At 53.9% G+C, this 16268-nt stretch overlaps 1 protein-coding gene across 2 annotated transcripts; it reads right to left on the bottom strand.

The window, feature by feature from the left end:
- Positions 1-1445: 1445 nt before the first annotated feature.
- Positions 1446-15629, bottom strand: IFT27 (intraflagellar transport 27). 2 transcript variants are annotated; one of them, XM_080939478.1, is made up of 7 exons: positions 15374-15629; positions 10388-10467; positions 9505-9564; positions 8413-8472; positions 7096-7213; positions 6168-6277; positions 1446-1636 (listed from the first exon to the last, which is right to left on the bottom strand). In XM_080939478.1, the coding sequence occupies exons 1-7, from the start codon at positions 15405-15407 to the stop codon at positions 1538-1540; spliced, it is 561 nt and encodes a 186-aa protein (XP_080795604.1). In that variant the 5' UTR covers positions 15408-15629; the 3' UTR covers positions 1446-1537. The 2 variants fall into 2 exon arrangements, with proteins under 2 accessions (XP_080795604.1, XP_080795605.1); XM_080939479.1 differs by lacking the exon at positions 15374-15629 and adding an exon at positions 14179-14210.
- Between the last annotated feature and the right edge of the window lie 639 nt (positions 15630-16268).

The following is a 16268-nucleotide window of genomic DNA, read 5'->3' as shown; positions in this document are numbered from 1 at the left end:
GGCATATTTTAATTCCATTTTGTCACCTTGACCTCACAGAAGGGTAGAGTTAGGAGAGGGGTCAGAGGTGCCTGAGGACAGCCACGGGACAAGTGACCTTTTCAACAAGGCTTCTGTAGCACAGGATCTCTGAGTAGATCCAAGGGTCCCAGGAACCAGTTTTAGGGTGATGGACAATGCTTCCTGTTCTCCTGGCTGTACACTGAGAACTTTCTGTAGCCAGGCGTTGCTGGTGTCTAGACATGTGCCTGGCCTGCAGTCAACCCTCGGCTGTGGTTTTCTGAAGTTGGCAGCCCCGTGGTGGCCATAGTCGGTGCATGCTAAGGAGTCATGGTACAAGGGAGGGAGATGTGAGGGCTGGGGTGCTGGCTGCTCCTCTGTGTCAGAATGCCCTGCACACAGTTGCCTCTCCTCCCTGTGACCTTGGCAAGAAGTCTGACCTTCCCCCACTGCAGGCAGCATGGCCTCCGTAGCTCCTGCCAAGCTCGGGGGAGGAAGGAGGGGAACCAGGAGCTGCTGGCTCTGGTGTCGAGCGTTCTGGCTCTGCTGCCCCTTGGCTGAGCTTAATTTTCTCCTTCCAGCTTGTCATTTGTAAAGTGGGATATTAACAGACTCCATGCTGTAAGGACAGGATCTGCGGATGCATGTAATGTGCTTAGCTCATGTAGGGACATGGAGGGTCACCAGCAGCAACCAGAGCCATCCCGTCATGGCCATTATCACTGGGACACACCAGGGGCTGTACATCCTTAGCTAGCGCTCTTGGCATGACACGCTCTCCCATGATATAGAAGTCTGGGGACAGGAGGTGACAAAGCCCTGTGGGCCAGGGGTTCATGGAGGAAACAGGGGTCTCCAGGGAAGACTGAGGTTCCCAGGAGGTACCAGCCTGTAGCCACAGCCCTGGTGTGGACAAGCCTTCTCTGGGGAGTAAAAGGGTAAACTGGTGTTTCAGGACGAATATAGGGGCAGTGACAGCACAGAAAGCTGTCTAGCTCAACGCAGAGGGTCGAGCTTCTCCAACACAGCTGCCCAGCTCCTTAGTGAAGAGGTGGCCCTTACAGGAAGAGGCCACCTCTCGGCTGTCTGTGAACTCAGGGTTCCCAGCAGTGTAGCTGGGAGAGGCTGGCTGAATTTCGTGCTGAGCATTGGGCACACAGAGAAGCAGGTAGGGGGTCGCTGTTTTCTCAGGAACCTGGAGGTCTTCCGGACTGGGGTGCTTCCATGTACTGGGGCCGCAGCTGCTCAGTTACTTGCAAACCAGCCTTTGGTTTGCCCTTTGCACTTAAGACTCACAGGAGGCCTGCAGAGCAGGCCGGCCCTATACACAAAGGGCAGAAATGGGGCTCAGGTATGCCCTGTGATTGCCCAGGGGAGCTGAGGGAAAAGAATGGAAGCCATTCCTGCTCTTCTTTCTCCTCATTTTATTAAAAGCCGTGGGGATATTGAGACGAACCAGGCAATCCTGTCTTCTGTCTTCTGGAAAGACAAAGGTCGGCTGGGCTTACAGCAGCCCAGCCCACAGTGCGCTGCACCCTCACACCAGGGTGTGGAATATGTCCACCTTCTCCCGGTACAGCTGGTAGAACTGCTTGGCCAGACAGTGGAACGGGGCCTCGTAATTGTCCATCTCCTTCTGTAAGAAGTGAGAGGGGGTGTGTTGAGAGTCTGGTCTGGGGAAACAGGCTCCTACTAGAGGCTTCCCACCCTTCGGATTTCTGACACTTGGTGGCGGAGCATCTTCATGCTGTTTGGGCAGCTGCTGTCACAATGTAGATTTTATAGGGGCACTGAGAGAAAGGGCATACATGATGTGTGACAGGTGGAGCCGGGGTCTGGGCAGAGGTCTCTCTGTGGACCCATCCTTGCGGCCACTAGGGTTCTGTGTGGAGGATGTGAAGATGAACCCCTTACTTAGCTCTGACAGAGGTCCAAGGCCAAAGCAAAACAGCAGCCAGATGTGTCACAGGAGAATATGTCCTTTATCCCAGCCAGGAAAGATGCAGTGCTCATAACCAGCTGCAGGAGCCCTGCTCACGCCAGAGACCAGAAAGGCCAGCAGGGTGGCCGGCAGGGCCGAGTGGGAACAGGGCTTACTTCAAGGAATAAACTGAGACCTGGGGGGTGGTACCAGATCCCAGCAAGAATGTATGGCTCCTCTCACGGGGTGGGGGCATCTCTGACACCACAGAAGGTGCAGAGCTGACTCCCTGCTGGTGGTTTGATGGTTTTCCTCATCCCTGAACCGTGGGGAAGCACTGGCTGAGCTGGAGTGAATGTTTGCTCCTCATGGCCAAAGGTGCCCAGAGGACATTTCTATTGTCCAGAGGATCAGAAGGAGCTTGTCCTAGGTTGTATCTAATAGGAGTCAATGGTGGGCAAAAGAGAGGTCAGAGGGGCTGTCGGAAGCAAGGGCACAGGTGCACACACACAGCATCCTCCTGACACTGTGGCCACTACTCACCCGAAATGTGGGTGCCTGTTTTCTTTTCCTGTCTGTGTTCCAGTCCCTCAAGTTTTTTGTTTTTATATTGGGCCTAATGTTGCAACACAATAGGACCCAACATGGGAGCCTGTCTCTCAGGCTGCTTTTGTTTGTTTGTTTGTTTGTTTGTTTTGTGAGATAAGGTCTCATGTAGCTTAGGCTAACCTGGAAGTTACTATTCATAGCCAAGGCTGATTTTGGATTTCTAATCCTCCTGCCTCTACCTCTGGAATTCTGGAGCTACAGGTATGTTACCATGGTTCTGGTGATCAAAATCAAGAGTGCCATGCATGTTAGACAAGCACTTTTCCACCTGAGGCACATCCTCATCAGCACCCATCACCATCACCATCATCACCATTACCATCACCATCACCACCATCATCACCACATCACCATCACCACCATCATCACCACATCACCATCACCACCATCATCACCACATCACCACCATCACCACCACCATCACCACCACCATCACCACATCACCACCATCACCATCACCATCACCACCACCATCATCACCATCACCACCATCATCACCACCATCACCACCACCATCACCACCACCATCACTACCATCATCACCACATCACCACCATCACATCACCACCATCATCACCATCACCACCATCATCACCACCACATCACCATCATCACCACCATCATCATTCTAAGATAGGTAGGTTCTTGCTACGTAGTCCAGGCTGGCCTCGGATCCCTAATCTTTCTACCTCAGTCTCCCCAGTGGTAGGATTACAGGCACACACCACCGTACCACCCGAGCGTTTTAAAGAACAAAGTGGCAGACGGAACCTTCCACACTGCAGACTAGAGCTGCAGCTAAGAGGCTACAAGGGTCTGTCTGAAAGCTTTCCAGAGGCTGGCAAAGGCACAGCCTGCATAAGAGGCGCTGAAGTGTCCCTGATGGAGCGGGAGGAATATTCCAGAAGTCAGTGTGGCCACACTTTACAGACAAGTGGATGAAGCCGAGAGGGTGAAGTGGCCCAGCTGGGCAGTGGACCCAGATCGCAGGCAGGTGACGGTTTTATGGTGTGGCTGTAACAAGCCGGAGAGCGGCTGCACCAGGTGGACAGGGCCCAGTGCTGAGAGCTCGCTGGGCAAGGAGGGAGGTAAGCCGCTCCCTGCGTCACCGGCCAGGGGTGGCTGCAGGACAGGGTGCAGTGCCCAATGTGCTGCCCACGGTGAGGCTCCACGCGGGCACTCGATCGAGCCTCTCCATTCTGCCTGTGTGGCCATCGTGTTGAGGCCAGTCAATGTCACTGAACAACTTCCCGCCCCCTCCCAACCAAAGTGCCCCGAAGCACCAAGCGGAGGGCAGGAGGCAGTGAGACCCTGTGGGAGGGTTTTTAGACAAGTCAAAGGCTCTTCAAAGCACTAGCTGGGAGAGCCTATCATAAAACGTCAGGAATCCAATGCCCAGGAGCCTCGACAGACACCATGGAGAGCCTGGAAATAGATGGAAATTGAACCGTTTTCCAAACGCATTAAGGGGGCCGCCAGCGACAGAAGTCCTTTTATCCGATGAGTAATTATCATCTTGTGCACAGTTTGGACACTGACAGAGACACTGTTGGGAGAGGATGTTTAGAGGAGGCTCAGACTAGCTCTTGGTTTGACTTAGAATTCTGTCTCCAGGAGCTCCCAAGCAGGTCTGGTTCTGTTTCTCCTTATCTGTGCATCAAGGGAAGGACACACAGCCTCTCTGAGTCTGTCTGCAAGCTAAACATGAGACAAGAACAGATGCTTTGTCATCGGCTGCCTGGGAGGACCCACCTCCTCAGAGAGGCGCGGACTCGGTCTTGCTCTTGAACTCTATACGCCATCCCACCTTAGTGATAAACAGTGGGTTTTGATTTGAGTTTTTAAAAATCCTTTAAGCTTTGTTCAAAGGAATCCTTTTTGGCTTGAGGGGGTGGGATGGAAATGTCAAGGCACAGAGAGGTGTTCACAGAGGTCTCTCCCCGAGGCTGCTGCACTTTGGAAGGAGGGAGGAGGATATGGGCTTTGGCAGTATCTCAAGCCACGTTGGGTTATGTTCCCTTTTTAATTACTGCTTTCTTAACCGAGCCGCCAGTGGTGCTCCTGTTAGCAGCAACTCAAGGGGGACTAGTTAACTCGCACAGTTAATACGGAGTGCTCAACCGCAGCCTCTTCGAGCAGAATTTATGCACATCCTTCCCGACACCTGAGCGGAGCTGACCGGCAGCTTTGGGTGACTGACTGATGTGTTGGGGGAGGTCTTAATTTCTAGGAAATACGGCGGTGTTGGGGGAGGGGTGTGTGTGACGGAGGGAGGAGGGAGGAGATGGGGAGTTATTGCTAGAGCTGTAGCAATAACTTGCTTGCTGCCTGCTCATAGGTGTGTGGCTCAGCACAGTCAGGAGCCCTGTGCAGCTCTCTCATCTGAACTAATCCAGCACTATGGTAGTCAGGACTCAAGACAGGGTGACGTCCACCTCTGTACCAGCCACTGGTTCTGAGGTTTAGTAAGAAGGAACAGTAAAAACCCTATAGTAAGGGGTCATGTCTCTTTTGAACACTGGCATGGTGAGTGTTGACTGGGCATCAGGCTTTGTGCCTGATAAGCCCCAAAGGGCAGCTTCCTATCCCCGTGTTTACAGTGGAGAGCCTGAGGCCCCACAGTGTACATCCCATGACCAGGTGGGAGAGGCAGCTCGGCCTCTTGCCCTTGGAAGGCAGAACACTTGCCCTGAGAGCTATGCCTTGTGTGGGGAAGTGTGCCAGTGAGGGGCACTATAGACGTCCTCACCACACAGCGACAGAGTGCTGCCTCGGGCTGCTCCGTAGGCATGACAGAACCCGCAGCTGGAGGAGGCGACACCCAGGGTATGCACCACGCCCTCTGACTGTTTTTGGAAAGCCACAGAGTTGGCTCTGGAGACCCTACAACGAGAGTGCACATGACACAGCCACTACAGGCCTAACAGGACTCTCTGGCAATGGTCCTGAGTGAGGGGCGTGGCTGCTTATGAGACAGCGGTGGCCAGGCGTGCCTGTGGCGGGGCACACGGAGCTGGGGTCTGACTGACGGGATCAGAATCACGTGGCCGGAAGCCACAACTTTCAAGGTTCCAGATGTAAGAAGGCATTTCACTGTGCTATACGGCCCTGATGGCTCCAGTGGCCCATCATTCTGAGTCTCAGAAATAGATGCTCCCCTGGGTTTGAGAAGAAGGTGGGGGTCCTGGGACTGGGTGCACCCTGGTCATGTGGGCCTCGGGCTACTCGTTTTTTTTTCCACTTCAATACTGAATTTGGAACTGGGGGGCCAAGTCCTGTCTCACAGAACTACGCGGTACTACGCGGTAGGCTCTGCGGAAACAGTGCATGACCTTCAGCGGCACTCAGAGTCCAGGAGTCAGGGAAATGGGACACCCGGCCTCTCCCCCACCACATACTTCAAAGTCTTCCCAAGAGAGAGGCACACAGCTTTGCCCAGGATAGGCTGCCTGCCCTGCTTCACAGTACCACACAGGGGACTCTCGGGACATACACTGAGCAGAGACCCTGGGTGGAAGGTGAGCGTCGGTTCTAATTTAGATTCTGCATCTGGTTGCAGAACCCTTGACACGTCCCAGGTCATGATCAAACCTCCAGCACGGAGCTCTGAAGTGGCTCAGAGGGTGCGGTTACTCACCACAGATGTCTCAAAGAATTCCAGGCCTTGACTCAGCGCCCACGCCTGGGCCTGGGCAGAATCCACTGTTTGTCGGCCAGCCAGGTCTGTCTTAGTTCCCACTAACACACCTACTCAAAAGAGATAACCACAACACTGGGTTTCCAGGTGGTAGGATGGGAGGCTGGTGGCAGAGAGGGGCGTGTGACACATCAACTAACAGAAGGTGCCCACTTAGGTGGTTGGTATGTGCCAGGAGGGTAGGTCCCTAAGGGCCACAGAAGACAGACTGGCTTTGTTGAGTACATGCACCTCAGCTCAGAGCCGTCACATGGCTTCAAAAATATATCTCTGCTCCTTACCTCCTCGGGGATGTAAGCACCAGGCAGGCCTGGAGCAAGTTTGGAAGAACATTTGTGCTAATTCTCAGCTCATGGAACCAACATTGGACATGGTCATTAATGCTAATCTCGGGCCTGGGCTCAGAGTCAGGGACTCAGGTAATTGAGCTCCGTTCCCAGCTGCCTTGGCTGCGCTAATTTCTCAGCCCGTCTCTGGAGGCCGCTTTCCCTGGCCTCTAATGAGGAGAATTTGTTGATCTCACACAGGGATGAGAAAGAAACTGATTTAAAGCATGCAGGAGTGGCAACTGGGCTGGAATGTAACTTGTGCCCAGCGTACTGGGGAAAATGAGGGATTCTTCCTGGGAGTTAGCTTTCTGGAAACATCCATTTGGAACACAGCACCTTCCTTCTGATCTCAGCTCTCCCAACTCTGCCTGGTGGGTGGCACTGTCTCCCCTCCCTCAGGCTCAGTGAAGGATGCTGAGGTCAGAGATCTGGGGACTTGGGCTTCTGTCCCGCTCCCATAGTGGTTTCCATAGTGACCTGAGGCCCTTGAGTTGAAGGACGGAAGCAGGGTTGGAGAAAGTCCCATCTACAGTTGATACCTGGGAGGGAGATACCCGGAGTCTGAGACCTGACCTTCTCCAGCCACTTGGTGCAGCTGATGAAGGACTGCTCATTGGTCACATCATAGACGAGACACAGGACGTTGGGATTCTCCCACTAAGCAAAAGACAGGAGAAGCCAGTTTCAGGGATGTGACAGGGACTCTTGGATGGGGGCTGGGTGGAGAAAATGGGCTTTCAGGAAGCAGGTAAGGGAGGGTTGTAAGCTGGGAAACTGTCCCACCCACAGATGGCCACAGGCCACCACAGAATGAAGGCAGGCCAGGTGCAGTGGCATTTATGAGGGACAAGCATTCCCACCTGGGAAAGGGGATCCAGGCGCTGTCTGTGAATCACTGAGATGCCTCAGTCAGTACGGTTGTCTGGGACAGTCTCACTTTGTAGCTGAAGCAAACAGCTCAGAGACGGTGTTGACTGGCCCCATGTGACAGGCTCCAGAGGCAACCAGGTTGGGCAGGACAGGGCTGTTTGCCACCCAGAAGCCCTCTCTTGCCTGTCATGGTTACACACCACAGCTCTTTGGGAGCCCACTACCACGAGGCTATGGTGGTCTCCCAAACTAGGCTACAAAGGGCACGCCTTCCTCCCTTCCTAGTCCCTGGATCTTCTTCATAAGGGTAGGCTTTTCCAAAACGTGGGGACACTTTGGCTTCTTGTACGGTGTTGCCATCAACCTAATGCACACTACACTAACACCTGGAGGGGACTCCGTCACCCAATGAAGAGCCAGGATTCCAGGCTGAGGGCTGTTGGCCTAGGGGTGGTGGAACACTGAGTCCCTAAAGATCCTGCCATTCGCTCATGATGAGGTCACGGGATGCCCCTGGGCTGCAATCACTCCCTCTGATGCAAGGCTCTGGGTACTACTGTAGGCTCTGTTTTCTCTGGGATATTAGTGGCCTTGAGGGGCCATCAGAGTAAGCCCAGTGCTAGGCATGACCCTTCTTGATGTGGTACAAAGGGCAGAGCCTCGTTTCTGGCTCTAGGTCTTGTTAGAGGGGAAGGGATCAGTGGTCCTGTCTTAGGAGGCTGGGGAGGGCTGAAAGATGTTCACAAAGGGCTACTAAAAACAGCAGGCTGGGGCAGCTACAGGGACTGACACGATGGGTAAGTAGGAACAGCTGTATCTGCCATGTGGCTCAATGCCCCAGTAGGAGGGATGCCCCTTAAAGGATCCTGCCTGGCCACTTCTGATGGTCCCAGGGCATCCCATGGGGAGTGCTACAGGGTCAAGGGGTTGAGCAGAAGTGGGTGGTGGAGTAGGGTAGAGGAAAAAAAAATCAACACACTACTTGCCAATTTATCCAGCATCTCAGAGAACAGCTCCTTGCCGGCTGAGTCGAAAATGAAGAGTTCCTGAGACCAGAAAAGCTTGTGTCAGAAGAGAACTCAGGAAGAGTCAGGCCAAGTTTCCCACTCAGCTTCCTGTGCAGGAGGCTTACGTGTAGACAGAGCTCACATGCCCATGCACATGACTGCCTTCACACATGCGCTACCTTCCCGAGGCCCCAGGGAGATGGCAAGAACAGTCCAGAGTGCCCAAGGGGCAGAGGTGTGGCTTCCATCCCACCTGCTGTGACCTGTGTGGCAGGTGGCTCACCTTTCCCAACCTCGAGCACAAAAATCTCAGGGGGGAAGCTGACTGCCCACCTGGCAAGACAGAACGCTAAGCAGGCTGACAAGTGTTCTGGTGTCCAAAAGGCCACTCTGTGCTTTGTTAACCAAATGGACTCTCAGATCATCTAACAACTCTTGGTAAAGGAGGTCACTGAGGAGACCTGGGGGAGGTGCTTAAAGTAGGACAGCCTGTCACTGCTCTGAGGCAGTGAACATGTGCACTGCACACAGAGTACCGCACCTTCCCAGCCCAGCTGGGGAGACCCTCCCAAATGCTGCTGCTTGCGTGAAACCCCCTCAGGGATCCCTGAGCCACACCCTGGTGTGGCACCTCTTGCCTGGCTCCTACCCCATGGTACCATGTGGTACCCTTTACTGTTCTGTAGTCTGGCTCTATACAGTGTAGTTCCTGTCTCAGCCTTTTCTGTGGCACCAGAGGGCTTCTGTGCCTTTCTTTTTGCTTAGAGGTCTCCTTAAGAATCTGATGAATGCAACAGACCCTGTCTCCCTGGGAGTGGCCAGACTTACGTGACATGATGCCAAGCCAGTCTCCCGACAACAGCTGTGGGAGTCTTTGGAGGGATCCAATTAAGAACTCAGATATGTTCTTTTTGGTGAGGCCTACATCCCAATTGCCCCCCCCCACCCTGTTCCCTGGGCCCTCCCTTGAAGGTTCCTTGTGTCCTTGCTTCATGACCCTTGCCGTGAGGGAACCCCAGGCCCCAAAAACAGCCCCAAGTGCCCTGGCTTCAGAGCAAGGGCACCACTCACCACACTGTCATTTGTGTCGAGAACTGGCACTGTCTTCACCACCAAATCCACTCCAGTTGTCTGCGGGGGACACCAAGATCACAGGCCTTAGAGGGCCCCACACTGGGACAATCAGAATGAGGCAAATCCCCAACTCCCTGCAGAGTTGTTCTCAGCCAAGTCGGAGTCAGAGGCCCCGAGGACCTCCCAACTCCCTGTCGTGAGAATTTTTGATTTCTTTAAAAATACAGATATGTTAATGCATGTTTTACTCTCAGGTGTGGGAATAGGCTGCTTCAGATTGTCTACAACAGCTGACTGTGATTTTGCCAGCTGCAGACACTTTATGTTTGGGATTCTGGGGCCTAGTCAGAGGTAGGAAAATGCCAGAGCCTGAGAGAGGAGGCTGCTGCTCCCTCTGCTCCTGCTTGCTGATGTCCTGGCAAAGGAGGTGCTTCAAGGTACTCAAGGCCCCTAATCAACAGGAAGTAGTCTAACCATAACTCTAATCAACAGGAAGTAGTCTAACCATAACTCTAATCAACAGGAAGTAGTCTAACCATAACCCCAATCAACAGGAAGTAGTCTAACCATAACCATTTTTCTCCTGTTTAGTGTTGAGGGTTTGGACGGGTGGAGAAGGGAGGTAAGGAAAAGAAGCCATTGAAGTTGCCAAGATAGCTGTTACAAGTCCCTGCCCTTCACGGTTCCTGGCAACCATGTGGTGTCCTGCTTGGTCCCTTACTGTTGGCCAGTGGAGGCAGGATCTCCAGGTGGCATTTCCCCACCGTCTCTCAGGCTTCTTTGGGCATCATCTAGGGATCTTGCCAAGTCACCCTCTTGTGGCGAACCGCCGAGTTTCATTACACAGTGGCCAGGTCGGGACTCTTCGGCCCTAACTCACCAGAGTGTAGTTCTTCTGGAAATGGGTTCCGTCGCTGCGGAACATCTGCACCAGGGCTGTCTTGCCTACGGCTGGGTCTCCTGAGGCCAGAGCGGAAGAAAAGTCACTGCTTAGACAGATCCCTCAGGCACGAGAACCTCCTCCTACTCTAGGGTGCTCGCCAGAAAATTCGATGAGTGTTCAGAGAAAATATCTGCAGCTCTTGTGGGAAGCAGAGGGGTCGCCAGCAGGGCAACTGGTCCGGGGGACCTGTCTTTAATGATTATCTAGGCCAGAGTGCGGTTCTCTAAATCATAGCCCGTCAACTAGAAGAATGGCCTAGGAGGTAACTGTAACAGGGGTGAAGGAGGGCCCGGGCCCTGGCAGCAAAAGTTACACCCTGCGGGGAAACCTGTCACTCTCGAGTCTGGCCTACAAAACGGGGTAAGCAGTAACTCAAACCGCACCTGGCTGAGTCACTGCCTGCCCCCTCATCTGCACTAGCAGTAAGAAAGTCAAGAGGCTGTGCTCGCTGTGAGAAATCTCATTTTCAAGTGATACACTCCATCTTGACCTGACAGCTGAACACTGAGCTGCTGGACTTAGGAAAGCTCGAGCGTGCGCGTGCACACACATGCACGTGCACACGCATGCACACACATGCACACGCACGCACACGCACACACGCACAGTCATCTCTAGTGGCCACTTAGCCCAGCTGTGCCCTTCCCTCTCCTTGTTCAATAAACAGCTCCAGGAATCCCCACTGCAGAAACAAAGTTTCCTGTCTGTTTTCAGGCCCAGCTCAGATCAGAGTCTTTTCCAAAGTAGGAGGGAGTGGTTTCACATGGAGGTCACCCAGGGCTGTCGCCTGGATAGCTCAGGGTGCCTTGCTCAGTTTACTGTCCCACCTGACTGCTGCTGCCGTGGTTGCTTTACACATTCAGGTATCTTTCCCGCCCCCGAAAGCAGAACAGATCCTCACTCCACTGCCCAGGTGTTTCGGGACTCCTGCTTTCTCATGTTCCTGACTGAACCATTGTCACCGCCGCCGCCGCCCATTCCATGTTTGATTCCCCAGCATTTGGAACAATCTGTCTTCTGCCTGCCTCACAGGGGCTCCCTCTGCCTGACGTCTCTGGTCTGGGACGTGGAGGCACTTGACTGTAGTGTTGCTTTGTGAGACGATGACACAACTGTAGTGGTGTCTCCGTGAGACCTCTGACCTCTGGGGGGGCTGCGTGGCCCTCCAGGACTTGATTTCCTGCTGGTGCTTCTTAGAAGGGAACAGCCAGGGCCCACACTCTCCTCAAGCCCTTCGCTCTCATCTGTCCCCCATGCTGTGCCCCCACTGAGGTCACAGGTGAAGACAGCCAGGCTCACAGAAGCTAGGTGACTATCAGAGATCTTAATACTGCCTTGCTTCACCAGGCTGGTCTGGCTGACTACCCCAAATACCACCTGTTTTTTTTTTGAAAATAGGTTCTTTTCACTATGGCCTGGTCTGCCGGTCCTACCTCCACCAGAGCATACAGCCCAACAATTTCCTTCTCCACACTTGCCTTGAGGACCCCCTCACTCCAGAACGGGAGTCAAGTCACCGCCATCCCGACACCTGTTCCGTTCCTAAACCTGGGAGGAAACTGGCTCTTTCTCCCTGGGAGATTCCCCACAGATTGGCTTTGGTTAATTTCGTGAATCTTTCTGCTGACTGCCAGTCACGCAGGCTGGCAGCGGAACTCCTGTGTGGGCTGTGAGGAGGGATCCGAGCACGGAGAGGCCCGGGGAACTGATAAACACACTGGAGGAGCAACAGGATGACAAGCGGAAAGCCAAACCACACAGCCGAGAAGCAGAGCAGCCGAGGGAGCAGGGGAAACCTGGAGAGCCTGTGAGCCCACGTGGTTCCTGGGTGCAACGGGCTCCCCGGGGCTGCGGCCAGGGCTAGGCACCATGCGAGGCTACTAGTGATCCTGCCCCCGTTGTGTGGTTGTGGGGACCCTGCTCAGGATCTATTTTGTCATCATTGCCTGCTTCTCTGCCCCCCCCCACATGTGCTCATCCTCTTTAGTTTTCCAAAGGTGGGCACTGCTGGGGTCTGTCCGTGCTGGCGCTTCTGCCTCAGCTAGCCCCTCCCCCATCCCTCCCCATATAAGGGCGACCTAGGCCGGCTCCTTCCCAAGCTGGCTGTGTTTCCAGCCCTTCTGGGGGCTTCCCCTGTCTTCCGTAGTTTGCTTGTCCACGGCCACGTCTCACCACAGACCTGAGTGATTTCTCCCATCCATCTCTTTCTGGTCGTCATGCCGCCGTGGACAGACATCCCCACTCTCCGAGGATGTGGTCACCACCCCCTCCCCCATCCTGCTGCATTTTCTCTCGTCCTGTCCTCCGGGTTCTGGGCCGTCTCTCAAGCCTACTCTTTGGGCACTTGCCCCACTACCCAAGGCTTCCCCAGGAGCTCACACATCATCTGCAGAGCTGGGAGCCCCCTCTCTGGGCTTCTCTCTATTTAGCCCTGATCCCCCAACCTGACGACGTTGACAGTCACCTCACATCTGTCCTGAACACAGAAATGGCCTGGGTTGGTTGCATCTGGCTCTGAAGCTGAGCTGAGTCCCCTGCTAGAAGAAACAGGTCCCCGTGGTAACATTGCCCTAGTATGACTGAACTGAGTGGGGTCCCGGCCAGACATAGTCCCTCCCCAGAGGTCTGCACCTAGCTCAGTGGCTTCCTGGTCTCCACCATTGTTGTGTGTCTCTGCCTCTTACAGCCAGGAACTGATTCCGGTCATTAACTCCCTGACTCCTAAGCCCACCTCTCTGGGCAAAGGTCAGCTGGCTTTTGTGTGGCCTCCAAGGTCACCTCTCCTTCTGTTGTCTTCACCAGGGCGGCTATCAGGTTCATAAAATCACAGGGTGCTATGACTACTCTCCAGGGGATTGTGACCATTGTCCCCTCATCCCTAGAGAGATGGGCATTCCCCAAAGGGCAAAGGCTTGGGGGCCAGACTCCAGTGCCACACCACACTAGCTGTGTGTTAAGTAACTGTGCCACTTAAGGCCTCTGTGCCCACTTTGCTACATCTGTGAAATGGGCTACCAGCTTCCGTGAAGTACCCACTTCAAAGAGCTGTCAGAGTTAATGAGTCAGTGTGTCCCGTGTCTGGTGGTTAAATAAAGGAAACAAAGAGGCATGTCAACTGTGTTCCCTCTGCCTCCATCTCAAGCCAAAGGAGAGGCAGCCGTGAGGGCGCTGGGCCGATTACGTGACTGTACTTGTGGACTGATGATTATGTGAGCGAACAGGAGGGTCTATGAGGGGTGAGAAGAAAAACCTAATGTGTGTGTGTGTGTGTGTGTGTGTGTGTGTGTGTAAGGGAGGCATGGAGATTAAGAATCTGAATGTGGTCCCATTGGAGTCTGTTGGTTCCTGGAGGCTCTCAAGGGGAAACACCCTGGAGGCCTTAACCAGAAGCTGTAGACTAAGGACCGGACTGGAGTGGAGGCCAGGAGCTAATGGCTCTGGTTGAGGCTGGAATCGAGACAGGCACAGTGCCAGGAGGACTGGGGTCAAGCAGAGAAGGGTCTGCATTTCTCTGGGCCTTGCTCATGACCATGTGGACTGGCTGGTGGCTGTGAGCATTTGGCCAGGAGACTGTGAGGGTGTGACATGGGGGACTAGCACACAGCAAATCCAAGGAGAGTGGTTCACCACAGGAGCTCCTCGAGAGCTAAGGGGGAGCTAGCAGAGAACAGCAGGCAGAGCTACCCACATAAAACGAAATTTAACTTTAAAAAATGTCCCCAACTTACCCATGCAGAAGCTGAACACTGTCCAAGGCCACAGAGCCGGGCAAGGACTGGCTGCTTTTGTTACACCACACTGCCTCCCCTGGCGCCCAGAGAACTACAGACTGACGATTTTGTTTTCAAATTAGAAAAGTTAATACGGGTACTGCCCCCCCCCATTCTTACTGGGTAGGATAAAGATCAAAGGCACCCCTGTTGCTAATTTTTGATTACAAAGAGGAATCTTGACATGCCTGTAAGACACGGTCTACGGTCTAGCAGAGGTTAAGGTGGGAAGGCCCGCCCCAAAGGTGACACTTTTGTAGGGAGAAAGAGCTGAGGACCAGGGCTCATGCTCCCTGTGGCCAGCCTGCCTCCCACTATGATAGACAGTCCTCTGGACCGGTGACCACAATGAACTGTTTCCTGTCCCAACAAGAAGAAAAAGTACCCAACATTTCTGACCCACAGACAGAGCTCTGGAGTCAGGAGGATCCTGTTCAACCACAGCAACGCCACTCACCATCCCAGTCGCACCAGGATCACACAGAACCTACCTGGGTGTGCCTTGGCAAGGTGGTTAACTGAAATACCCCCATAGGACACTGGTATGCAGTGTCGACGCAGTAGACACGTGCTCTGCTGTTAACCAGTCTACAAGCTACGCATGCAGGCCCCCCAATGTTCAGACTGGCTCATGGCAAGCTCACGGGTGTGAGTTCCACGAACTCATCTACTCTGCACATATCTACATAATACTCATCCACGCTCTGGGCACTGTGCAGGCTACTTCCACGTCAGTCAACAATAATAAGCTTCTTATTTCCGGGGAAACTCCAAGTTCATGCTCCCAGCTGGCCACGCAGTAATCCACCCCAGCCCATCTTCCTGACGTCAGAGGGAGTCCCGCTAATCCCTGACTCTGGGGTACAGTTCATGCTTGTACTGGAATATTTGCTCAAGTTTGTAAGTCTGCCTTGTAAAGGCGATCTCGAAATTTGAGCGGGAGACCGGAACACAGCCGAATCTACAAATGTGCCCTAAGGGAGGTGGAATGTCGTGTCTCCCACGCCCGGCGCGCCTTCTAGAATCTGCTCTGTGGGTCACTACCGCTATTCTTAAGGGAGACAGACAGTGGACGCAACTGTGAACCAAAACTGCCTGAGTTAGGACGGCTCGGACTCTGGGAACCTTGCGTTCAAGCACATTTACCACTCACCTGCCAGGATGCATTTGGCGGCTAACTTCACCATAGCAACCAGGTACTAGCAGAGACGCGGAAAGGGGGCGCTGAAAGGGGGTTAGGATTCAGGACAGGGCCTGAGTTCGTGATGGTGGCCCGGGTGCTAGGGTTGGGTGGACAGAGGGCCCCAGACAACCTGCAAAGGTGCTGGTGGGACGGAGCAGAACACGTTCCAAGCCCAGCCTTGGACTCAGCCGAAAAAGAGTTGGGACACAACCACTGGTCCTCTGGTCCCAAGAGTCGCGCCAAACAGGCTCCTGGCAACCATCATCAACCCGCCTCCTCCCTCCATATTGTCCTCTGATTGGTTGCTATCAAACGCTCGGAGACTCCAGAGACCCAATAGAAGAAGGAGGCGGGGAAAACAGTCTCCCTTCGCTGGACAAAGCGGAGAAGTTTCAGCTCTTTAATTGCTCTCCGCTTGGCCAATGGCTTTAGAAGCTGTCAATCACCGCTGGGCACCGCCTATCATCTTTGGAGAAGCAGCCAGGATGCAGCTGGAGGCGGGGATTAGGGGGACTTTATGATTGGCCAGAGCATGGCTTGAACCACGCGAAGAGTTCCGGATTCGCTGCACCCTGCCCCGACTTCCTGGGAATGGGTTCGCCCACACGGGGCGGGGCGACGCCACTGGTATGGCGCCTGCGCAGTAAAGGAAGATGCGGACGCGGGTCCTTGTTGTTTGTGCTTTTCCCAGACCCAGGTGCAACGGAAGATTCACAGTCCTAACCCTGCTTCATGTCCAGAACCAAAATGTCATCTTGAAAGTCCAAGCATGTTATGAGACTTAAAAACTGAAATAGCAGGGAGGGAAGAACGCAACGTTAAGCAATGAGGAAGAAGTTAACAGTGTAGATGAAACAGGAAGGCC

This window comes from Micromys minutus (genome assembly GCF_963924665.1).
Source record: "Micromys minutus genome assembly, chromosome: 27".
Taxonomy (NCBI): Eukaryota; Metazoa; Chordata; class Mammalia; order Rodentia; family Muridae; genus Micromys; species Micromys minutus.
The sequence above is the reverse complement of the archived record's forward strand: the minus strand, read 5'-3'. Positions and strand labels throughout refer to the sequence as shown.